Source organism: Tribolium castaneum, chromosome 1 (genome assembly GCF_031307605.1).
Source record: "Tribolium castaneum strain GA2 chromosome 1, icTriCast1.1, whole genome shotgun sequence".
NCBI lineage: Eukaryota > Metazoa > Arthropoda > Insecta > Coleoptera > Tenebrionidae > Tribolium > Tribolium castaneum.
This window is the reverse complement of record NC_087394.1, coordinates 37,109,593-37,136,964: the sequence shown is the minus strand read 5'-3', so window position 1 is coordinate 37,136,964 and position 27,372 is coordinate 37,109,593. Positions and strand designations below refer to the sequence as shown.

The window sequence follows — 27,372 nt, the reverse complement described above, 5'->3', positions numbered from 1 at the left end:
TTCTCCGACTAATAGTTTTCGAGCAAATTGCTGCTAAATGCAAAAATTAGTAAAATTTTAAAAAATTCATAACTAAAAAACTATTAGGAATTTGGCAATTTTCTCGATGCCAATCGATTCCCCGGATCATTTTGCATAGGTGTGAATCAAAACAGTTCCACTTTTGATAATAGTTTAGCCGTAAATGAAAAAATTAAAAAAAATTAAAAAAAGTTAACACCCCCCCCCCTTAAAATCGGCCAATTTTTAAAGTGTCAATCAAATCAAATCAAATGAAACCTATTTTATCTTATAGATTTTGATGTGCTCTTTACGAAGGAATAAACCGTTTTCTCCTAGCTCTTTTAGTTTGGTCGTAATCTGCGTTTGAAAATTGAAAATTTTAAATTCATAACTCAAAAACAAAAAGTCGTAGGGCAATTCGGTTTGTTCCATTGAATTCTACGGCTCATTTTACATATTATATCAATTTCTCACAACAATCAAAAATTTAAAATATTTTGGTTAAAGTGGAAATCACGCATAATCGGCAATAAGAAGAAGAAAAAAAGTGATAATTTCGCAGACCAGTGCAATAATTCACATTGTGACTAAATTAATCCTATTCGAAAATATTGATTTGAAGAATATTCACATCCATTTAAAACACTATTGCAGTAAACACTGTTCGAACACTTCCCTTCAGTTCTTTGACCTTTAGCACCTCCTCAAAATTACCCCAAAGCGCGAATGCATAAATGCATTTTGCAAGAGTTTGTATCAACGCTTGCGCCATTCTGGGATAATCAGCTGTTCAGCAGAATCCTCCTGTTTACATCAGTTCGTCACAAACTCTCCCAGAGAAAGCTGCGCTAAATCACGCACGAAACACAATGCTACAATAATACGAAATGTTTGCGGTAAACAAATCAGTGCTTATCGCTGTACTTTTACACAGTTGTTTCGCCACAATTTACGCAAGAGTAATACAAGAAGGTATTGTAATATCTTGCATGGAAATTGCATGTTATTTTCTAATGTTCATAGTTGAAAATTGGTGGATGCGCCGGGCGAGTTTTTACCATTTTTATAAAATGCGTCAAATTTTCAGCGTTTTTGTTTCCTCAAAACAGGCCCAATAACAATCACATATTCTTAGGTAACCGGAAACCTCGCTGTCAGCAAAGAGCTTTTCCTGTGATATTGGACACAACTTCATACTCTTCTGAATCGATATTGCGTCATTACATTAATCCGATTTTAATGGGTCAACAGTCTTATTTTGTTTTCTGATCAAAGATATTCGCCATTGTTTATTCGAAACTGATCCGAAGCGAGAGATTTCCAGATACGTATTTAATTCGAAAAGTTTAAGAACTTGCACAATTACGAGCTTTTTCTTTTTTACATTGAACAACTCGGATTTAAGCTTTTGCTCGATTTTGTGCGGTCTCCATCAAGGGCTCAAGTAATAAATACCAAACTTACACAGACTAGACATTTCCTATCATTATTATTTGAATTAGAATTTTGAGAAAAAAATTAAAGTTTTGGGACAACAAAGTTATTAAATAAACACATAATTTGTGAAAAATTACCAAACATTAATGATGATATATTTATGGTTTTGGTTGTGCTGCGGGAATGACAGTCGATATATTGAGAAAATAAATTTAAATTATTAAATGACACTGATTTGTGAAAACAATTTAATCGTGTTGTACATTGGACCACAAATTCGCCCTTGTTTTAATTTATTTTTTGCAAAAGACATCTGCGAGTGACTTTAACGCTACATTTAATTAGATTGCTGCAGGACACACATTTAAAAAATCTTTTTTTGCGCTTATTTGTCTAAAGTATTTCACTACCGGAAATTTAACGGTCATTATCAAGTCTTGAAGTTAGTTAAGTTAATGTTTTTAGAACTGGCGCTGCAATTGTTTCAATTAGAGCTAATTTATTTGAATAAATTTCCGTTAAAAATAATGAAATGATTGGCCGGTCGGTGTCATTATTTCCCGATTCAGCTCGTTGAAAAACAAGTTTTTAAGCCAGTTGTAATTAATTCACGGTAGAGTACTTTGCGAATAATCTATTTTAGCTCTCACGTCGTGAGACTTTTCCCGATTTTGAAGTTATTAACTTGTACAACGTTTCAGCCGAAACTAAATTATTACCGGATGAAACTATTTGGTGTATAAATTTTGGTGGCGGGAGATAAGAGTGCATTTAATATACTCAACCAACAAAGTCGTAAAATGCGACTTTTACGAACGCAAATATAAATCAGGATAATTTAGACTAAATGCACTGCGGATTTTATTCACATGGAAATTTTATTTTGGCCAATTAAAATTGTAAACAATTAGAGAAATTGCAGACAAGTCGGCACAAGATAAATAAAGCAAACAATGGATCGGAAAAAAGCGAAAGCAAAAACCTCGAATTATCGATATTTTGTTCTCCAAAGGGAAACGAACAAAAACAATAAACGGTAAATAAATTCCGAGGGATGACTTATTTTTACCAAATTGTTGATTGGGGGAGAAAATAACGAATAAATGATCGAGCAGCATTTTCAATATGTATTAAACATAAATACAGGGTGTTCCGTCTAAACCCAATATGAGAAGTACTGAGAGTTCTAATAATGTTAGTAATCTGAAAATTTGTATACAACCATAATCTCTTATGTCCTGCTTAATGAAAATATTTTCAAGATGGTGACACTTCCGGTTATACCGGAACAGGATGTATAAACAACTTGCTTTAAACTTTTTTTTCAATTTTGTGTAGTAAATGTAAAGTTGTTGCATTTTTAACGTCGCTCAGTGTAATTCGCAGCCCCGCTGGGGAATAAAATTTTAAAGCAATTTCAGTTTTTTTCTATTTTCGTGTTTTTTCTTGTGACGCTCCTAATCAGTAAACTCCAGACACTACTTACAACGTTGCAATATCCTTTCAGAGTTAACCCTCTGTTGACACTGCATAAAATGCTATTTTTATGGCGACAGTTTTACTGTTTTATAAATATCGTAGCGAAGATGTGTTGTTATTTCCAGATACGTAATTTTATTTATTTTGCTTGAAATTGCTCAAACGTTGTAATTATTTGCGTATATGTTTAGTTTTGTAGTTGCATAATGGACAAAGTTCCAAGCGGTCCAAATTGTTAGAGGTATGTGTGTAGGTAATTATTAAAGGTCTAGATTCCTAGAGGGCTGTGACGACAATTCAAAATTGGAAAAGCTTTTGTTATGTCACAAAGCGAAATTAGTTTCAGCTACTTGGAAATTAATGAGAGGACATAAATAAAGCAAACGACTTTCTCTATAACATTAATTTATTTTTCTCTCCTCCAAGTGCGAAAAGGGGGAAACTACATTACCACTTAACACAAAAGTTTTTTCGAGACAAATGGCAAACGTCTCCAGCTCTAGTCCAATTAAAGCGGCTTTTTACCAATTCTTCTTAAACAGATTTGCGTTGTTGCATTTATTCCGCACACAAAGAAGTAAATAATTCAATTTGGCGTCAAGATAATGAAAAGAGGGCTTGCAGAAAGCAGGATCACTTTGTCGACAGCATCAGGAAACACGTGTCGTGTAAGTTTTAGGTGAGGGTCTGAATAATTTACTTTGAATTATTCAGAAATGGAACCTCGTCTCTTGTTCCAATTACTGGCACAATAAATTATGAAAAAAAACGCTTAAAATCGACACACTGTTATGACTATTTATGGGCAATTCGGGCCCCCTTGCTTATGAACAAAGCTGTACTACAATTATAGTTGTTTCGGGGTGATTAATGACAGTTGCGTAGTTGCCCCATCTCGACATTTGCTACATAATTTAAACCATGTATCATTACACAATCTGCGAAATTAATTATCAAAGCGTTTGTCCTTGAAAAATCTAGCAATTAAAAGTTTAATTCCTTCACCTTCGCCCCACGACACAAAAGAAACTATTAAACGTTTTGAGGAAATAGGGCGAGAATTCTTACGCAGATTAAAGCTGAATTGAAATGGTTATACGGGCTGGGGTGAAGGAACACTACTTTAACTAACTTCAAGAATGACACCTAATCACATTTTCGAGCGACTCGAGAGGATACATAATGCATCATCTTTCTCGGGAATATTCACAGAGTGTAATTGGGTTTAAGCGCAATTACCTCACTCGGAAAATTTTAAACAATTTCGTCCTGAGGCCAAAAATCTTAGATAACCATTCGTGAAAAAAATTCCATGCCGAAAAATACTGGGTGATGTGTGCAAATGTTTGTACAGCCGCCCAAAAAGAAAATGACGCGTCCATAAACGAACGTCAAATACCTTGCAACTTCGATCCCTAGATCCCTAACCCATGTGTAATAGAAAAACTTGAAATTTTCTTAGAAAATTCACAAAACAATCAAATATTTTTTTGTTCAGCTTTAAACGCCTTATGATTGATTTTTTTCAAAAGTTTAAACACTGACAAAGTAACTTTTACGCTAAGAAATTAAAAACACAAAAAATTAAAAAACAGGAACTGGGGAACTGGAAAAGAGAAACATTAATAAATTGAAACATTCGTTTTTGGATTAAAAATTAATACACAAAAAGACTGAAAAGCTAAAAAATTCAAAAATTGCAAGCAGTAGGAATAAAATTCTTTAAATAATGAGAGCCCGAGAAAAAAATCTTTAGATTTTAAATAATTTTTAAAACACACTATTTCTCGATTTTTCTTGAGGAATGAAAAAGAAAATTCTTTGACTAAACGACTATACTTCACAGTGAATTACCTCACTTGTGAAATTTTTAACAATTTCGTTTTGGGGCCAAAAATCTTAGCACTTCAATTCTTGTTTAGAAAAATATTCTTTGATGTGTGCGAATGTTTCCCAGCTGGTGGTAAAATCTCCTTTAGTGTCGCGCGAAAAAACACTTGCGGTACTTATTGTGCACATTTGTATTCTAATAGTCGTCGAACAGCTGATTTCTCCCTTTCGCCTCATTTCGCCTAAACTTGGGAGTTGTTTACGAGCAGGTTTTCCCGAATATATACTATAATATCAGGGATATTGACCCAAGACGTTATAAATTTCCAGGCGTCATTCAAGCGGTTCAAAGGCTGTCCGTTTCCTCCATTACGTGTCAAATTTTGTAGTTTGCAAATGTCGGATCAATGTTACAAAAGCCTGGCGTTTTTAAAATCGTGGGTCAGTGGAGCGTGTTTGTTCTAGAGTGGTCGTAGTTCACGCTTGCCTGCCACCAATTCGTCCCTCCTGAGGGCAGCCTAATGGCTTCTGGCACAGCACCTCATAAAAACAACGAATGTACTCCTTCCTTGCTTATTAGGACAAGACAAAATGAAATTTCGCGGTATTTACCTAAATGCCGTAAACGCTTTACGAGCACTGTCATGTCGTCCAGACGCTATCAAAAATTATGAAAGATTCACATGGCTGGTGTCTAGTTTTAGCACACAAAGCTTAATAAGTTTGTTGTGTAAACATTATGCAAATCGAAAAGTTACAGCCGAAATCTAAGAAATTTAATCCCAAAGGTACACATCTCTTGATAAGTTAATTAGAACTAAAAGACAAATAGTTTAAGGAGAGCGTGGTGGTGGAACGAACATGTACATGTTTGCGAAATTACTCGAATCTGACAGAACCGCAGAAAATGTAGAAGAAAAGAATTGGGAGAACATCGCTGTCATTTGTCTTGAATACCGGGAGGATGTGAGACATTATGTTGCAATTCTTTTTATACAAAGCGTCGTAAATCACAAATAAAGAATTCGCTTCAATTAGTGGCAATTTCTTATCAAAGTATTGGTGGCGTAAAAAAGCCACAGAAATGCCTTTCGAGCTATCTTACCTAGCCAAAGCAGCAATAACAATAAAAAAGCTCTATCAAAGGATACTTAAGGGAAGGCTGAATCCACCAAAGCCTCTTACAAAAAGCAAAAGTTATTTTTAAATATTGATTTCGGCTCATATTTATCATACTTTCAGACCCAGACACAAAATGTGGCGACAATAACTGGGTTGGTTAATTTTTAGAGGCTTTTCTTGAAACTAGAAAAAATTCTGTTTTAGTAAAAACAGTTTGTTGAATTTTTCACATTATCTAATAGTTTCTTAATTTTACATCTAGAGATTTTCTGTTTCTTAGACCACCAGTCTTTTGTGGTTTTTAAAATTTTTAAGTTTCTCAGTTTAGCTTTTTAGTTTCTTCATGTCTTTAGTTTTCCATATTCATTTCTTAAATTTTTCAGTTTTTCATGGTTTCATTGGTTTCCAAACAGTGAGTTCATTTTCTAGGTTGAGATAAATTCCTACTGAAAAATAAACCGATTTTACAGCAGCAAGTTTGGAACAATATTTAGATTCAACGATTAATTAACTTCTTTATAGATTTTTTTGTGCAACAGAGAATTTCAAGTTTTATATTACAAGCATTTTTGAAAACATTGTAGTATCATGGGTGTCATGTCACGTTCAGTAAAATAAAAACCTGATTGTATATTTATTTTTCTTTCTGTAGGATTTAATAAAGAATGAATCCTTACAAAAATCCGTTCTCTATTAAATAATAAGTTGAGTAAGAGAGTAACAAAAAAATGGCTTTGAGTGAGATGGGTTTAAAGTTTGTGAGCACTTTCCATATCGAAAATCCTGTGATTTGTTTTCTGTCTGTTGTAGTTTGTCGGATAAATCATGGATCAGTCCGTGTATAAACTTGTTGACTGTATTAATCCGTGGAATTTTTGTTGACGGATTGTTGTTGGAGTCATTCGTTTGAGAAAGTTGGTTTGGGATCGTAATTTCAATGTAAAATAGGCATGAAAGCGATATTGCGGTTTGAACTCAATATATCAAATCCCTTACAATAGGGTTAGATCTCAGTTCACCAAATCCTGAAAAATACGTCCTGGAATGGAATTGACAATTTGTTCAATGACCTGTCGTTCGAAGCTTTCGAATCTGCATATTCGTTTTATTACGATTTAATTTGAAATCTGTTTTTCTTGCGAAACGCACACCTTATATACCTCATTAAAAGTTGTAATGGTAATTTTTCACAACACCGTACAAATAATGCATTTATATTTTTTAATTTCGTTCCTAGAAGCGAGTTGAAATTAGTTTGCCGAATGAAAAAAGCAAAATATTGACTCTCGGATTTAATAACAAATTTTAATTCGGACTGAAAGTTGGGTAACTAATTTTCGACTTTAATGTCTTTTACAACCGACTGAATTATGCACTTGACACGGCTCTCCTGGCCCTAAATATTAACTCGACCCATCCCTTTCATCAGAATTCAGCATTTTCTCAGATTGTTTGGATTTTAATTTGAGACATCTGCTCCTAGCTCGCTCGCTAATAAATAAATCCGCGGACAAATAACACTAACGATCTGTTTACATTTTTTCGGACGCGGTAATCCGATTTAATGATTTCGCCTTGGTATACAGGGTGGCCCAGCTCACCTCCCGTCTTCTGGTTTTTATTAATTTTTAAAAGCAAAAGAGTAAAACCGATTTTTTTAGGACACTGTATAATCAAAAATATTTTCTTAAAATATGTCCAAGAGTATAAATAAGGTCTACAAAATGTCAAAAGCTGAGTTGGGCCACCCTGTACTTGCGTCCAGTGATTGATTTCGAAAAAGGCATTTATTGTCTTGCCTTATTCTTTTGATGTTAAGAATTTCAATTAAAACTCAGAAATAGGCGAGTTAGAGTCGTGATCAAAGATAGCGTGACACCTTTATAAAGTCTCTTATTGAAGTTTGTTAAAATTTAATACAAAAGTTGCTTTGAACGCGAGACAAATTATACAAGGCAGGTAATATGCGAAAGGCATGTTGAAATTGTGCCTTTGTCCTTAAAGTCCTTTATATTCCGTATGCGTCTTTCTACACAACAAGAAACGTTAAATATAATGTGGATACATTTCAAGGAAGCGACTTTGTAATTCAGTCGATAGATCAACGTCTCACATATGAAAACTTGAATTTTTTTGATTGTGGAGTTGGCCAATAAGTCGCAAACAAAGATGATGGCAAGTGAGGCATTAATCAGCAAAGGCTGGGCCCATGTTTATCGTTGTTGTTTAAGGGTTTCCATCCGAACTATTCACGACTATTCGTATCCTTTACGCTCAAACTGCTCAAGTTCCTACTGTTGCCTTTGTACGGCCCTACAATACAGCACAATGACAAAAACTTGACAATGCTGATGCCCGAACGCACACGCTACGATTTCGCATTGTTTATACCCTTCCAAGGGCCTTATTGACAAACACAATTAAACTATTTCAATATTTTTTACTTCAAGTTGGTTAGTAATGAAAGTCGACAAGAAAAATTACAAGCCCAGTCAAATTAGCATTTTATTAAAAAGTAATTAATAAAATAATTGCGAACAGCACGTTGAATTAATTATCGGGGAGTCAATTCCGGGATGCAAATTCTCCTTGTACAAAAGTTTACTTTTAGTCTTAAACCCTCTCCAAAGTGAAAAGTCTTGCAGCTGCATCTCAAACGCTGTAATCATCCGATCAATAAAAAAAATTAGTTTGAACTCGGCATTTCGATTATATTGACATTGTTGTAAATACTCGCTGTTGCGAAAGTATTTCATTAATTTTTGTAATTAAGTGAATATGCATGAAATGTTACACCGAGTTGAAAGCTTTTGTCCGGAATATAAAACGAGCGAGCGCCAAATTGGTCATCCTTCTCAGCTTCGAGCGCAAAAGGACAAACTTTCCGAGCCTCCTGCTTTCATTAAACACAATTGTACAACTTGGACTACGTTTTACTTTCAGGATGTGATTTCAAAACTCCACTTTCCTGCTGTGTTTAAACTTGTTAATTGGGTTTTTACAGCCGATATTCAATCTATCTGTCGCACGGTCAACTTACACCTATCTATTGCACAGGGAAATTAGATTTTTTTTTCAATTAAACAGTTTTAGCACATATTTAAAACAAATAAATTCAGTAAAACTGTGTCCATCTTAATACATATCTTTTTTTAAACATATTTGTTCCTCGTGTAACCTTTATTCGTATATATCGATAGTACGCTAAGATTTTCGGTAAAGAAATCTAAATGAAATAAAAAAATATATTTTTGAAAAAACATGTCGCTTATATCAAAGTTTTATAAGAAAAAAAAAAACTTGAATAATGTTCAAGTAGTTCTCAACGGTTTTATCTTCCCATCAACTTAAAAATAATGATTTACAATTATGTACAGTCACGATCAAAAAGAATGCCATAAAACCGCATCTACAATTCTTTTCGATGTGATACAGTTAATGTGTACGTTTAGCTAGTTTATAAACTAGCTGGACAGAAGCCATTTTAGTCAGACTTTTGTTTCCAGTTAGTTTGGTAAGGGTGTTACTCTTTTTGGTCGTGACTGTACGTACATATACGATTTAGAAAGATTAAAGTAGCGTAAATTCAGTAACGTTACACACTGGCCAACATAAAACTGAAAGCAGATGTAGTTTAGAACGTTTAAATTTTCATATCCATACTAGTTTTATTTATTATTCCTAGATGAGTTTTTTCCAAGTATTTAAACAGTTCAAAATGTGAAAATTGGAGCACCCTTTCGGCCCACTTTATGACTTGATTTATTAAAAAGCTGTTTGAAGTTGATTGAATTTCCCGAAGAATAAAAAAGAAAACGATTTCCTTCAAGTGTATATTAATTGGGTTTTTCCGGAGCTTCCGTTTCCACAAAAACGTTTAACGAGGCCGGAGAATAATCGGTTGTTCGTTTTTTTGCCGTCATATTTCATTTGGCAGATAACCTTATTCTTATTCGGCATTATTTTCAACAAAATCGCGTCCATTGAAAGTTTAATTTAAAAGAGACTCGCGGTCCGTTTTAGCAATTTTCCGTTTTGCAAACAGACACATATTTCACTGGAGGGGAAAAAGGATCACGACCCAGAGCGTGTTGTTGATATTTATGAATGCAATTATTTATCCGGGGAGTGCATATGAACTCCGGAGCCCGGAACAACCCTATTAGCATCAAAGTCGGCATCTTTTAGATGACCACGATTTTAAATTCAGAATAGCAGCTACAACTTGATATTTTACAGTCGTACGAGATAAGCCCCAGATAAAATCTGGCATGTTTATTTAAGTCGTGATTCAAGTTTCAAAACTGGCACATACATGTGCAAGAATAAAAAGCTCGGACACGGATACGCAAATAAAAACGTTGTTATAAATGCGCTCGCTATGCCCGCTTTTGCGCATTTTTACTACAAAACACATTCGTCAAAAATTTTCTTTAAAACGCTTAAGCAATAAAGGCGGTGTTTTTGCGCCTAATGAAAGCGACCTTGTCAGTAAATTAAATCTGGCGATATTAAAAATGTAGGAATTTTTACGAGAAAAGTAGGTCCGGGCATAAGGCAGAAACAATATCCATTATATTTCCCTGTCGTCGGGCGGATGAAAAAAGCGACATTTGAAAAGCTGAGGGTAATGAGCCATGGCAGGTGTATCCATACAGCATTAGGCTGAAGCTGGAAGGAGCCTCAAAGGTGTAGCTGATAGTAGATAAGGACGCTTCGATTTATATTCCGCACACCAAATAAATCAAACCAGGGATGAATTCTTAATATAAAGATGTATTACGTGTGCCGAAAGCAGACGCTTATAAAGGGAATCCGCTCATTTTTGCCAAAATTATACACGTTCCATTGAACCGATTCAAGACTATTCATAATTACATCAATTTGGACATGATGGCTTAGAGCTTTCGAATATTAAAGCCGATTATTTCCAATGCCAGGCCTTTGTTTCGAATCGAACGAGCCTTTGTGAAATAAACAATAAAATGGATAGGTGCTACATACTCAAACACACACGAGACTTCAAATCGATCTCACAGCAAAATTTACGACCACTCAGCGAGAATAAGAAACGATATAAACCGACAAAAACTCATACAAATGACACATTATATTTATTAACTGTAATAGGGCAATATTGCGAGATTACAATTCTTCAATTGAATCATTTCTAATTCATTTCAACGTAGGATTTAGTAAAAAACATTATTTATCTCTCGTCTTCAGTCCGAAAAAATAACAAATTCAGAAGAAACTTTTGAAAAAAAAACGCTCTATTTATAACTATTTATAATTGTTAATACGTTAGTGTTAATTGAATACAATAAAAGAGAAGAAAATAAAAAAAACAAAAAAATAATAAATAACAAATACCTAATAATAAAATAAAAAATAAAGTCTAAACATAAATTTAAAAAAAAGAATAGAACAAAACCACGTAATTATTAAAGAATCTGTTCATTTATAAGGTAAATATTGTTATTTGTAGCTAAAAAAAATCCAAAATTTCTAAAAGATATATTGCTTTTACACAAATACGTAAAGCTATTCAAAACAAAATTTATTTAGCAAATTTTTAACAATAACAAACCCTTATAAAAAAAAACAAGTAATGCATCATCAAGTAATTATAAAAAATTCACGTATACATATTTTCGAAATTTTACGTATTTACTTTTCGAGTTAATTATTAAACTTTTTTAACGTCACCTTATTACAGCAATTTTTTTGGATTTCGCCCTAAAAATGACTTTAATTTTAAAAATATTGCTTTTGAACCAGTTTTTTTTAAATTAAATTATTGAAGTTGCGTTCCAAGCTAAGATTTTCGGAAGTTGGCCAAATTTAGTTTATCAAATTTTTCTCTATGAAAGTTTATTAGTTTAAAAATTATAAATTTTGAAAACTATTAGATAATATTAGAGCTAAAAAAACTTTTTAGCACAAGAACGCCAAATTAGCATATAAACATTAAAAAAAATAGTTTATTTGAAAGAGAAAAGCATAATTTTTCTATGTCGACAAAAAAATTTAAAAAAAGCTAACAACTCTAGACATTATCTGTACATATCTGTACCAGAAAATCATTTTAATACCAAATTCTTCATGTGATAAAACTTTTATTTTAAAGTTATTCATAAACATTTCTTCTAATGAGAGCTGAAATATTTAAAAAATTAAAAAAGGGGCCATAAATAAACCATTTGCTTCAAGAAATTTTTTGTTGAAGACAAGAATAATTTCTTTCTTTGAAGAAAAAATGTAATATTTGGAAAAGTCAAAAGTCATTACGTCATTAGTGCATTTAGTGATAACTGTAACCCAAGAAGACCCTAAATTTTTCGTCTATTTTTTGTAATTCTTAACGCGAAAAAATGCTTTTAACAATTTGTTAGCACGTTTTAAGTTGTAATTAAAACTTAGAATTGAGTTTTTTGCATTTAACCGGTTCAAGGCGATAGAACGAAATTAGGAAATTGCCAAAAAACCGTTTTTAAGCGATTTTCCCGCCCCTTTGAACAATTTCACTTGACAAAAATCCCTTTTAATTTTCCGTGTCCCAGCCTCTCGTATAAATGAATCAACAAAATCCCTTTCGCATTTGTATTTTTTCCTCAGTCCTCAGATCCGAGAGTAAATTGGTTGTAAAGGTGCTCATTTAAATACATTTAAATAGGAAGACGACGGTCCTCAAACACAAGAATATATCTTTCAAATTAATATTTGGGATTATTCTCAATCGGCCAAGGCAAAAAGCGGGCTTAATATTCCATCTTTGGCCGAATTAATGCAGATTTTATGATAGGGAAACACCTTTGATCCTGCGCCATAAGTTATTTCGTGGCATTTGCATTTCCGCCTTCCGCTCGTATAACTCCGATCCGAGATGGAGAAGATAAACATTTATCAGCCAAGTTTTCTCGCTAATTTCCTTAACAAGGCATCACTTTTTCCTCCAGAGCCATAAACAAAAAGCAAACACATTATCCACAGCGATCTATACCTACAATTTCAATTTGCAACTGAAAAGTTCCCAAGTAATCCTGCTCCCCTAGCAATTATTTTTTCAGTCCAAAGGTTATGAAAGAGTTTGCAAATTCGACAAATATCCGAAGATAACGAAGCGCATTTCATTAATTCCGCGTTTTGTCATTATTTTATGTCACACACATCAATACGTTCCTGAAACCTTGTCATTTTTTATGATTGTGTAAGATTTATTTTTCAGCCTCGAACGGTTGAGCTATCTTTGGAAATTCTGTTTCTGACGGAATAATGAAAAAGTCATGTAATTGGTTCCGATATTGTTGAATCGAACGTGAAATGTTGCCGGAGATTTTTTATTTATTTATCTCGGAATAAAGCCGCATTCAGATTAAACAGCTGTATTATTCGCACCTTTGAACAAATCTTGCCAGGGTTTACTCAGCTCTTGAAAAAACTTGTTTTTCGATTCTTCCAATAAGATAAGGATAAATCCGTGAGAACGCTCGAAATTTAAACATTCCTCGTTAAATTTACAAATGCTTTGCGAAATTTACGGTTAAGAGGGGAAATTAAACGGCAATAGAAATAAAAGTTTTACCGAGTTTAATTACGAAAAAAGTAACATCGACCATTCCTACTACATTGCGAGAAATTCACTTACCTTCTAGTTTTAATGGGGCGATTTATCTTAATTTAATTTAAAGGGCAACAAAAGGTGAAATCAAGAGACTGACACTTTCTGTATACGAAATGAAACACAATGTGAATGCTAATTCATTGTGACGAATTGCACGACGAAACTTTCAAATAAATTAGGGAAAAAATTAAACGCTTGGTGAAAATGGTAAATGCTAAGTAGTTAGCAAGTCAATATTCTGTTCAAACTAAACCAAAAGTAACGCACACATTTCATATCTTTGTTAATGGTTATTTGTCAAAAAAATATAGTATTATTATTTTTTCTTAGCATATCTTATTTAGAAATACAATACCAGTTAGCATTTATTATTTAGATTATTTTATCCTAGAAAGTCATAATTTATTACATATCATTTATTACATACCTAGCAGTTTATTAGTACCCAGTGAATAATAAGAATAAGCTTGCGTGATTTTCGGTTGTTAATTAAACCAGTTTTTGGAGCATTTTTCATAATTTTAAATTTATGACTAGGAAAATCTGGATAATTTATCATCGTTCCTCCCTTTTTCCGCTTTATATCTATGTACGGAAATACGTTTTTCATTTATTGCAAGTGACAGGGAAGGGAACTAAGAGTTCAAAAGTTACAACATATTTTAGAAACTTATTTGATAGACGATATTGAAAATGTCGCTTAGAATCATACTATATAAACACCTGAAATTTGCTTGCTTGCTTTTCAAACTTTCCAAAGTATACAACTTGTCAAATTATACTTTTGAATTGCTGAAAACGACTTTTTTGACAGGATTATTAGATAAAATTAAAAGTTTGGCTTCAGCAGTGATATGACAAACGATTGAATTGTCTTAATTTGTTTGCTTTGATCTCGAATTTTTCAGAAACATCTTCGGATGCGTGTCCACCTCCTCAATTAGCCTTCAACGGTACAGAAACCGAGCAGGGAGAAGTTCGAATTCGCAAGGATTACACGCACATTCGCGAAGTGAAATTTTCCGGTTCAATTGGCCCCCTTGGTGAAAAGCGTCTTTGCAAAATCAAATGTATCGGAGGTCAATGGGTGGGCCCTCTCTGTGTCGATAATCACGGTAAGTTTTAATAAATCCAAGCTAAGCGTAATTAGACTGAAATAATTCGCAACCAAATCCGGAAAAAATAAACAAAACCGTTTATTCTCCCCCGCAATAAATTCGCAGCTTTAGTCGTTATTTTATTAATGGTCTGAAAAAGTCGAGTTTTGTCGATCGAGATAAAGGAGAGATGAAGGTGCTAAATTAATCACAGGGAAAGAAAATCGAACCCAAAGTCATTTTACTAGATCATTCTTTATACGGAGGACGAAACCGTTTCTTAATTAACAAACGTCTAAGTAACCGAAGAGAATTTGATGGAATGAGCTGTCGGGGTTACGATTAGATTAAACAAGCGAGCGAAATTAGAAATTCAACCAGAATATGCTTCAACAAACAGCTTCACTTCACGTCAATTGTGCCGAAATGTAAATACGTGTAGTACGTACGAAACAATCAATTGCAATGCATTGAATTACCAAACGGTGCTTTCATTATTCACTGAGATGCTGAAGAGATTCAACAGAGACAAGATCTAGTTAACGGCACTATTTGCAAAAAATTTAGTTCGTCAATTACCTCGTAATTTTTAACATTAATTATTAATCAAGTAAGCTTAGCAAAATGGTCAACAGTTGTTAAATTTTAATGTTTTATTCAATACTAATATTTAACTAAAACTTAATTATAGATAGGTGATAGATAAGAGATATTTTAGTAGATATAGAAAATATTGATAAAAGACTCTTTAAAAATTGATGTTCTTTTGATTGCCTTTAAACAGTTCAAAAAAGTGAATTCAAGAATGCCATAAAAATAAGTGGTTACCGTTTAAAATTTCTAAACTGGCACCGATAATTCATAATTCCGGAAATTCATTCATTTTGAAAATAATTTAGTTGAACTCAAAATGATCGATTTGTATTGTGTACAAAATTTCAAGGTTCTAGCTGTATTAAAAGTTAAAATGTTTCAAATGCTGGCTCTAAATGAATAACATTATAAATAATGTCTGTCCCTGTATAAACAAAGTAAAAAAAAATTCAAGATAAAAAGCTGAAAAACAAAACTAAACTAAAAAATAGTGGTAAGATTGAAATTCTGAAGAACTAAGTGACTGAAAAACTGAGAAACTAAAAATACAAGAGAACCGGAAAATAGAAACAATAATAAATTGAAACAATTAAATTCTAAATAAAAAACCAAAACAGTAAGAGACTGAAAAAAATAAAAAATAAAAAGCTATAACAAAAAAATAGTAAGATTAAAATTCTGTAGAACTAAGTGGCTGAAGAGTAAGTAATTAAAAAACGATATAACTGGATAGAAAGAAAAAATCAGAAACCTAAAACTATAAGATAATAAAACCAAGAAAAACTAAAAAATTTGGAAACGGTCTGAAAAATGAGAAAACCAACAAAAACTGTTGTGATTGAAAGACTAAGAAAAACTGGAAACCTGAAAAAACCAAACCTCTAGACGTAAAATTAAAAAACTAATTAAAAAAAAAGTCTAAGGTATAAGGTATAAATATAAAAATCTTGAAAAAATATCCTATTTCAAATTACGAAAGTTAAACACAACTTTAGGATATTTAAAACGCATTTAGAATACATGTCAAAAGGTCCTTAAAATTGTAACATAATCTAATATTTCTTTATCTAAAATCGTTTAAGAAAGCGATTCGACGATTTCAACATTTTTGTCAAAAACTTATAATGTTTCCCTTTGCTTTTTTTGGTGATAATCTCGTGTAGCCGCAATGATTCCTTTGAAAATTCGTTGTTTTCCATTACAATTTGAAATTTGCTCGGCGTGCAATTTTCCCCGAATGCATTAAAGCAGCGCAGCAAACTTTCCATCTCCAACTTTAAATCGGTCAAATTTAGAAAAGTTGGAACGAATACGTAATATCAGAGCTCCAGTGGCTGTCACACCAAGCTGCTAAACCTCAAAACTGGACGACGTCACATGCTCTCGCACACACCAGACTTAATAGACATTGGAAATTTATTGTCAGTAAAAAGCGACACGAAATTATTCCCGAAATGACGATGTGTTTGTTTGTTTACTTCCAGTCGTCAACTTTGTATTGAATTGCGGGAGCTATTATGCCATTAGTCTCCATTTCATTCGGATTCTGATTATGATGTTATCTGATGTGGGTGTAATGAGGAGGTCTAATGACACAAGACGTATTGTTTCATTCGCATTAATGCGATTACACACAACAAAAACAGCGACGGCAAATAATGGAAGCACTTGAAATACTGATTTTTGTTTCAGATAATGGCAGGTTTCATCCGCTTTTCAGGAGCTGTAAGCTGGAGTACATCAATCCGCATCTGGTGGTTACCTTCAGGAATGTCTCCATTCAAGTAAGCTCAACATTCGCATTTTCGCCAACAATACAGGGTGTCTAAGCGATGTAAAAAACTCCATTTTTTGGCATTTTTTATATTCATAGTACAGTTGTTTTTTTCAATGACAATGCGACAAGGCTTCAAACATTTGCGCAAAGAATTACACTTGGTCCGTTTTCTGCAACATTTCGTTTTTCCTTTCAGTAAGAGTCCATTTTGCAGCTTCAAGTACCTCCAATCGAACCGAATGTTTTCTTAGCATCATTGATTTTATTTCATCGCAACCCTTTTATTTTAGATGATTCGGACCAAGTGATGTTATTCCAGCTCTTCCAATTTTATAAAATAATAATCAAAATAAAAGTGTGACGACCTCTTTGTGCGTGCAAATATTTCGGCCAGTTCAGTCCCGAAATTTCATCAGATTCACGGGCAATTACCCCAAAGCTTTGAACGTTGGTTTGAAAATAAATGAAATTTGCATGCGTTACCTTTTGAACAAACTCATTTTTTTGTGCAGCGCGCAAATATTTTTTTGATGATGAAAGCAGAGATAAATTCGCGGGACTAGAATCTGTTTTATTGATTTCGATTAATTGTTGAATTACGTACCACAATTAAACAAATAATTGTAGTTTTGTGGCATTTGAAATTTTAATTAATTTCGAGACGAGTAAACAAATAAAACAACCTCAGACGTAATTATTTTGTATAACTCTCCTAATCTGTTTAATTTTGTAACTTTCTCCAACTGTAACCGAATTATTCGCAACAAAAGGAGCAAATGATTTTGTTAGATGGAGGCCCTAAATTAATTATCTAACAAGATCCGATCATCAATCTGTTGAGAGAGGATCATGTGGGGAAAAACTATTCTTCGGGCTGAAAAGGCGCAAATTAAGACCAAACACCGTAATTCCCTTTAATTCTCCCATATTTCACAATTTCGACGTTGTAATTAGTTTTTTGTACGGCGTTAACGCTGTTTTAATGATTTATCCTCAAATATCCCTCCGTAAATCTAATTTAAAACAGCGAAAGAAAAAATGCCGCACATTCCTCTGGTTGTTTATGTAGATGTACAAAATGTTTGCCAGCTCCAAAGGACCATTACGGATCGTTTTATTGGCGTTATTGACTGTATTATTTTAAAACGGTGGTGGTGTGAAGCTGTTACATGTTTTTACTGCAAACACCGACACTCAAATTCCGCATGGAACGGACAGTAAGGCAATTATGCTTCGGACACGACGTGTTCAGAATTAGAGATTAAAACTACGTTGGTAAAAACTTAAATCAATCGCTATTTTTCGCAATATTTCAATACATTTGTAATTAACATATAAATAATGTTGTTTTATACCATTAATTTGCCAGAATATGAGCAATACACCAGTTATAATGAATCACAAATTTATGGAGGAATTAAATTATTAATCATGCTTATACAGGCTATTCCAACGATCCGAAAAAGCTCCACATCTTGTTTATTATTAGAGATATTGACTGTTTCTTTTTTTTTAGATTATAGCTGCGTTTCTGCTGCATGTTTATAAATTATAAATATTGTATTAAAAAAACACTAAAGTTATGTTTTTTCAAATAGAACACCCGGAATATTATTGCATTTTTGGACGTAGCTTTTAATACAATGTGTTCAAAAATGGTCGTTAATCAAGTCACCTGTGAAATTTGATCGTAATGTGCCGCATAGTTTAAATTGTAAATGCTGTCAGAGTGACAGATCTGTCAAAATAATGGTAAAATCCATAGTCGACTTGATGAACAACCATTTTTGAACACAGTACTTATGAATCTTATGATTTTAACTTATCTTATGATCATTATTATGATTTATCATAATTTGTGATTTAATTTATAATCAAAACTTGTACTAATAAATTCTGCTTTTTGATTTTTTTTGACAAAAAATTTATTACACAAAAACGGAGAATTGTAGAAAAGTAGGTTTTTCACCACTTTAAAAAGAAAAGTTCAAACTTAAATCTGAACCATAGAAAAATTAAAAAGTTTGTTAAAAGTTGATTAACTTGAAAAACTTAATGGGACACCTTATATTTTAAAAACTTTTATTTAACTTGCTTTTTTGTCTGTCTGTCTGTTTCATATTTTCTGAGCCTATTTGAGAGGGTTCCTGTTGTCTAAATGAACTGAAATTTGACATACTTACGCAGTCTACGTGACAATGCAATTCTACAGGGTATTTTGTCTAAACCCACATTAGAATTGTCAATACTTCTAATGTGGAGTTTAGACGAAACCCTCTGTATACAGCTTGCATTCCTTATTTTATATAAAAAATTCCTTGTATTAATAAATTTGTGTCTGTATTTTGAGTGTTTATGTTTTTTGCCAAGTGCAATTGTATTGTATTATGTTGACGGTGTGAAATTAATTTTCGCGCAGTAATCAAGGGTCTTGTGGGTCGGTACATATCATTATCCTTCTGTGCAGTAGGACTAATTGTTATATTATCCCCAAAGGAAATATAACCCGGGATGTATAACTATGTAAATTGTTTAAGACCGCCGGATGGGTGTTTCCCCACGAGGCCAAACTTCAGATAAGATGTCGTGAGCTGGGGCTGTACAAGCTCTTGGGGACGGCGTCACCACGCTGTCAAAACGGCGTTTGGTCGGCGAGACTGCCGTCATGTGTGCCCACAACGCTCCTCACCAATTTCACAGGTATTATACCAAGTAATTACAAACTTGTCAAGTGCATTATATTATTTTATTCATGTCAAGTTATTTATTAGTTAGTTTGTCCGTCCGTCAATGTCGATCATTTCATTATTATCTAAATGCATTAGATAGGAGCTCCCGGCCTAAACAAATTACTAATAATCCATTGTGTAATGTACGGACATACCGGTTGCGCAAATTATCAAATACAATTGCAAATACGTGTATTTATACAGACTCTGCAATATCTAAATTAAAACGGATGGCATTTCCTAGAATTCAACACGTAAATCATATTCGCATTTCTCCAATTGCGATTTTTGGGTCATGTTTCAAAACTAATATTGATTTAGGATCAGGGAAGTAACGAGAATTCCCCGATCTTTAACGCTTCTCGTTCCTGTTTCTTATTCCTCCAAAAAATAACACTGAATTTAATTGGAGACTTAAATGACTGTCTTGGCAAAGTACAATTACTAACTTTTAGAAAACTTATACAAAATTTATAGTGATATTAACATCACCTAAAATTATCTAAAGAATTTAAAAAAACTCTAGAAATAGCCTCACATCATTTAAAAAAATTGCAAAAATAGATGAAATAAAAGTAAAACATAACTCAAAAACTAAAATCATAGACGGCTGTGATATTTTCTCCTATTCGGATAACCAAAATACACCACCCTGTACATCACAACTTGTTGATGTTTTTTTTAATATAAAATCAAACATAAAAGGCATAAATCAAGTTAAAAAAAACTTTTTTCAAGTTGTTAAATAAAAAAATAAATTCAAGGTTTTGGTGTTTTAGACGTAAAATCACACATTTTTCTGTCCTCTTATTTAAATTAATTGTCAAATTTTCACAATTTTAAAACGACTAATTTTAACGCAATTTTCTGCCTTTGTCCAATGCAAATTTGGAGTTAGTCGAAAGTCGCTGCAAAAGCCAAAAACCCTCGCAAATTAATTGAAAACACACAAAGGCCGAAAAACGATACTCTGCCATTCAGTTGTATGGAAAACAGTAAATCGCATCTGTTCTGTAATCCTGAGCAAACTATTAAGTCCCAGGATGTTTGTTTATGATCAAACTGGCAAATGTTGACTGAAGATCCTTAGAGCTGCGTAATATCCCTATAGCACGACGCTATGAATAATAAATGCATGATCGAAGAAGAAACTTTAATCAATAAAGCGCTCGTCGACTTAAATTAATATTAAATTGTGCGTCGGTTGTTGAAAAATCAACAAGTTGATATGATCAATTTTTACGAGTCGGTGATTTGGAGCCACTTTTCATTTCAAATTAACTCGCACTTTTTAATTTTGTGATGATCGAAGAGGACGCTCCGCCGACTCTCCTAATCAGGATACCATCGGGCTCGGCGTCCGTCGAACCCGGAGGGGAATTGGCGGTGTTTCCCGGATCGACTGTGCACCTGGAATGTCTCTTTTCCCGGCGACTTGGTTCACCAGATTGGACGTGGACGTCTCCCCTGGGACAATATCTCACCGGTAAAGTAAACATTCTATTTGATTTCTTACTTCCATTGTACCGCTTTCATCCTACATCTATTGACTACACACTTAAAAGCCTAAAGTAGTTTTATTTAGGGATTAAAAGTCGACAGGAAACGATTTATTTCAACTTTCTTCCTTACGCGTTCCGGCATATTAATTTTGCGGAAGTTAAGAGCCAAGTAAGGGCCTGCACCTTTGTTCACGCAAACAAAAAAAATATTTTCAAGTATACAGAGTGTTTTCGTAATTAGCTACAATACAAACTTATAGTTTATTATAATCAAGGGTTTAACACGTTTTTGTGTAAAAATCATCCTTTTACGCGATTTGGCATAAAATAGAACCTAAAAGTCATAAATAGACGAAAAACACTAGCTAGCTAAACTGGGTTAAAAATTTTAATTTTTTCAAGCGTTTTTAAACTTTTGTCAAATAGAATAAACCAAAATTTTGCCCAAAATAATGTCATTCCTTGCGAAAATTTAATTCACATTTCTCGTTTTAGGTCGTTTTCAATCAGAATCACAATTTTTTGAAAATCGTTAAATTGGGACAAAAATTTTGATTTTCTAGAATTCTGTAATAATTATTTCACGAAATTTTATCACAAACAAAGCGAAAAATTGCTAAATTAAATCCAAAATAATAAAAATAAAAAAGTTAATTTTTTGCATACCCATGTCGTAATTTTAGGTTAGGTGACGCAGGTTAGTATCTATGGCTTTTGTAAAAAAATAATTAGTTTTAAATTATTTAAAAGTCAACAATAAACTCGCTGAAACAATTGAAAAAAATAATATTTAGGTAAAAATCTGAAAAAAACTAGTTTTCAGTAACTAGCCCGGCGCATCCACCATTTTTACACCACACCAAAATCTTTTTATTTCAGTGTTTTTAGATCATTAAACGCGCCCTTTCCCAACTTTTGGTTCATTTTCATGTCTCATCCGTCTGTAAAATTAAAATATATAAATATTAAATGACCCAACCGCTTGCTTTCATCCTGAAAACTCTGCCCTAAATGAGAGTAAATGTGACCAAATTAGAATAGCCTGAGTAGGTGTTGAACAATGTCATCTTCATGATGATTACAGTGGTCAAATCTCTAATTAATTTAATCATCAAGACCAAACATTGAACGTAGATCGTTATTTTCGGAAATTATTAACGCAACGTTCGTTGCTTAAAGCACTAATTAATCAAATTAATGAAAATTAAAAGACGCTTTTTCGGTACTTAATCATCCGATAAAAAATCCCGGCGTGAAATATGATTATGAAGCTTTCCTCGGTCAAGAAATTTGTGAGTAAAAATAATTGATAAATATCGAGAGCTTGAAAAAGCAGGTATTTGTTAGTGTTTAAAAAAACTTCTCCTCCTGTCATGAGCTTTGGAAGCGCTGAAGTGTGTTTATGAGTTGGACGATTACGTTGTTCTTCGGTCAAAATAAACAATGACGTGGAGAGCTTTAATGAAAAGCCATTTGTTCGCTGTCTGTTTAAGATACGCTTATCGGAACCTGATAACGTTTTATCAAGGGCACCAATGAGCTTTTTTAACCTATTAATTATAACTTTGCAACTTTCGTTCGCAAAATGGAATTTAATTTGAATGTAAGATGAGGGCTCAAAGAGAGAAGGAAACTTGAAAGGCGGTATACCTGTTGTGAAATTTTTACAGAAAATTTAATATTCGTTTTTACTCAATATTGCCTAGATGCTTCACAAATTAACTCTAGACGAGAATTTAATAAAATATGGAGTAAAAATAGATCTCTACTGCGTTAATTAGTCCACTAACTAATTTTTCAGCAAAAAAATCCATTTCTGAGTCAATTTTATCATTAATTAAATCAACAGTTATGAAAGCAAAACATCTAAATTGTACTTGTGAGTCGATTAAAAATCTTGTTGTGATAATGTTGTAGGTCGAGCGAGTCGGCAACATTTTAAGTTTTAATTTGAAAAGTTCGGTTCGAAATTTAACTTTCAATATTTGATCAAAGAAACCACGAATCCTGGCATTCGATTGTAATGCTACAAAATGATAAAACAGAATTCGATAAATAATGAATATGTTTCCCACATTTCACAACTCGATAAATTTGCGAAATTGGCAATCGTCTGGATTTAAACAGGTGTTAAATAATAAATTTCATGTTTCGTGCGCTGATTTATGTCGTGGCTTTTATAATTTAAAAATTCCTCCCTTGCAGGTATATATTTTAAAATTTACGTCGGTTAATATTTACCCACTGGGTAATACTAGAGCACGTTTACAATAAATCGCCCGTAAAACGAAAATATTGAGGCATTTATTTATTCGCAAGTAAATTCCAAGCGTCAATTTATTCGGACCTGTTAAAGGCAAAGGAAACTTCAAGCGAAATTAGAACACGATGAAACAAGAAATTCGCGACTTTGTGGGATTTGTTTCTGAGGAGATATTTCATAAATTTTGAGACGCTGTGCTCCCATAGGACGTGAACAATGTCTTTTCGATGGAAAGCAATAAAACAAATGGTTTCCGCATGTCAACTTCCAGCCTACACAAACATCTATAAAGAGAGATATATTCATATTTAACAGGCAGATTATCGGGAAAGGGGCCCTAATCGAGGTTTAGAGACCTCGTTAAATTTTTATAAGACAAAAATAGCGCGCGCGCTACGGAAGGTTTTATCATTGTAATAAACATTTAAAAATACCCACACGAAAACTAAATTTTGATAAAACTGTTAATAATCTCGAACGAAAGATAATTAATATAATAACATGAGATCGAAAATAAACTGAATTGGAGCAGGCCATGCCTGCGGAATTTTAGCCTCATGTCAAAAATTGACAGATAAGCCTACATTGTAGAATGCTGTTTTAACAACTGAAAAAATAAATTGGTGAATGATGCCTAGCAGAATTTCGGAAGAAACTTCTCCAAGAATTTTTTAAACGTTTATTTACTAAGTGTCTTCCACTGTCATCTGCAACAAAAATAGTTTGCAGATACTATCATTTGGTCTAATTTGTGATAAAAACAATAATTTACAGAATCAAATAAACTATTCTTATTATTAAAAAACCTCACCGAGAATATTAATTTTTGAATTGTTAATGATAATGATACAAAAGATAATTAATAGTTGGTCACTTGTCATAGACAGGATAATAAACCCCGTTCCCCCATTGATTAAAATTCATTTTTCTATTGTTGCCGTCGTATTGTCAGTGACACGTTTTTATTAATTACTTTTCTCGAACCGAAATAATTAAATTATTTATCAGTCAGCAAAAGTCGTGTGTTTCTATCACCCTTGAGCGAATCGTCTCGAGGTGAATTCGTCAGAGACTTATCGAAGCAAACAAATTGTTCCAGGTTGGGCAATAGCGGCAGAAGAGCGTGATTGGAAGTATAGATTATCGATTTATTATGTGAAGCCCCAAGACTCCGGTACGTTCACTTGCGCCACTCCTAGAGGAATCACCAACAGTCTCACTCTGCAAGTTGCAGGTGAGGATTTTTTTTATTATGCAGAACTTTTATTTTTTGTAATTTAGCCGTTCATTGTGACCCCATCTCTGTGTCGGGCCCCCATCTCACCATAAGGGTGGAAGGAACCCGTCTTGGACACACTGCCATCTTCCAATGTCCAATGGGATTCAAAGTTAATGGTGCAGCTAATCTCACCTGTCAGGCTTCGGGTGAGTCGTGTTTGACAAGCACTACTTATGGTTTCAATCCTCAACCGAACGAGGATTTCGCGGGTCTCATGAGAGGCTTTCCAATGTCCGAAATGTCGGAGTGAAATCATATTCGTGGGGAATTTAGATTCGCTTGAAAAAACCGCCATTTCAGAAATAAACCGCCTACTTAAGTAATTTTGAATTAGTTTTTATTTGGTTGGTTATTGACAAAATCTCCGACATTATCTCTGCCGTCCCACGTAATAAACCGAAACGGCAAACATTTATTTCTTTATGCCGTTTTATGTGTAATGCTATATATTTTTTTATGTTTATATTTATTCTTTTTTCTCAGTACTACTCCTAAAATGTTTGATATAAAAAAATGTTGTATTTTTTACGAGGATGAGTTTTATACGCAACTGTTTGTAATTGAGGACCGGAACGAAATTCAAATTTGTTTGTTTTCAAATCTAATTAAATGAACTTACATGTTTAATTATAAAATTGGTTGTTGTAATTACTATAAAATGAGCAAATTGGGTTTATGGCTGAGATAATTGACAAGAAACACTCATACCATGATTAAGTATGCAATAATTGGCATAAACGACTGTTTTCCAATTAAAATTTAAACTAAAATATACTGTGTGACAATAATGGCTTAAAAACTTAATATTTGGTGTCAAAAAATTTATTTTTGGAAAGATTAAAATTCATAAAACATTACTCCTGAATCTTATCACGTCTTATTTAAAAAAAGTTTCGTTAAAAACAAGCCGAAAGTCACCAAATTGAATTCAGAGCGAAAAATGAATGAATTGTGACCACGAAAATTATATTAAAAGTTGTTGAATAAATTGGATACGAGACACAGGAATATTTTTAATTTATTTGCTCTAGTTAGTTAAGAGAATTTCACAAAAGTGTTTTATCCACTTTTCTCATAAAACTCTAAAATAACTAACCCCTTCTTTGTAACTTTTGTCTGAAGTTATCTCTCCCTTATTTCCCGTTGCATTTTACCCCCAGATGCACGTTTTGCATACAAAAGAATATATCTCATAATCAAGCTCCAACTTTACAACCCGAGTACATCAACAAATCGCGACGTTCTAAACCCCAGAATCGTGACTATGTTCACAAACGATTTAAAAATGATGGATACTAATAAACTGCTAAGCAAATAATAGCCATTTTCAAGTAAAATGTCGTACATAGCTTAGTATTAAAATAAAATTTGTTAGACAAAATAATAGAAATGTTAGGTAATTAAATTACGTTTTGATAGGTAAAATAATCTAACTGTTAAATGGTAATGAATTCTTTAATAGGGTTTGCTAAGAAAAAAATAATAATGCGCTAAAAATCAATTGTCAAATTGTTTCTACGTTGGCTTCGTTCCTATGGCAATGTCGCAGGGTTCCAACATAATTTCAAAATTTTTGACATTGACAATTGATTTAAAAAAACAGTGAGGTATAAAATAACCTATAGCATTTAAATTTTTCCAATCAGGCAAATGGTCAGCCCCTGTTCCAACATGCGAGCTCGTAAAATGCGAATCATTAGACACCCCCGGCGGCCTCTACGAGCCCCATTTGCACCTCGAAGAGCACAACAACAGTTACGGAGGCCGTGCTATCTTCAGCTGTGCCTGGGGCTACCGCCTCATGGGGCCCCCAGGCATCGAATGCGAACTGAACGGTAACTGGTCGGGGCCTTTGCCCAAATGCGTCCGTAAGTAACCGCCAAAATTTCGAAAACCAAAATTGATTTATTAAATTTAACCCAGCTATTCAATGCCCGCCCCCGGTGATTCCCGTCAACGGCCACCTCATCCAGTCGGAGGCGGCGGGCATGGACGGGGGCCGCTATGCCGTGGGCAGTTTAGTACAGTTTGCCTGCAGGGGGGCCCACCAGCTGGAGGGCGAAGCCAGCATTATTTGTACCGAGACTGGGTTTTGGTCGCACCCGCCCCCTTTCTGCAAACCGCGGTGCCCCTATTTGGGGGAGCCCGACAATGGGCTGGTGGCCCCCACGAAGTTTGCCTACGAGCCTGGAGATGAGCTCCAGATCACCTGCAGTCCGGGGTTTGAGGCCAGGTTGGAGGCAAGGCCTAAGTGTCTCCCAGATGGGAGGTGGTCGGCCCCCTTACCCAACTGCACCAATTATTCGGAGATTTAATAAGATATTAAGCGTTGAATGTTTGTGATAATGATGATGGGAGAAACATCGTTGATTTTATGACTCGTAATTAAGTATTTTTCGGTTATTTTTTACCAAAAAAGTTGTTACACATGATGATCTCATGCCGAATACAAATTTTTATCAAATTGTAGATATTTCTAGCGATAGTGAATGTATTTACAACGAAATTTATGTACCATGTAATTGATTGGTTTTTTATGTAAATAAATTCAAAAACTGCCTTAAGGTAGTCAATTTATATTCATCTGTAAAAGTTTATGTAATAAATTTATATTGTCAATAAAACGTACAACTGAT

At 33.6% G+C, this 27,372-nt stretch overlaps 1 protein-coding gene across 1 annotated transcript; it reads left to right on the top strand.

Annotated features, from left to right (window-relative positions):
- The first annotated feature begins 807 nt into the window (after window positions 1-807).
- Window positions 808-27,372, top strand: hig (hikaru genki). The gene is made up of 9 exons (XM_008192309.3): window positions 808-975; window positions 14,404-14,610; window positions 16,879-16,970; window positions 19,501-19,663; window positions 21,005-21,178; window positions 24,557-24,691; window positions 24,739-24,882; window positions 26,383-26,604; window positions 26,660-27,372. The coding sequence occupies exons 1-9, from the start codon at window positions 891-893 to the stop codon at window positions 27,049-27,051; spliced, it is 1,614 nt and encodes a 537-aa protein (XP_008190531.1). The 5' UTR covers window positions 808-890; the 3' UTR covers window positions 27,052-27,372.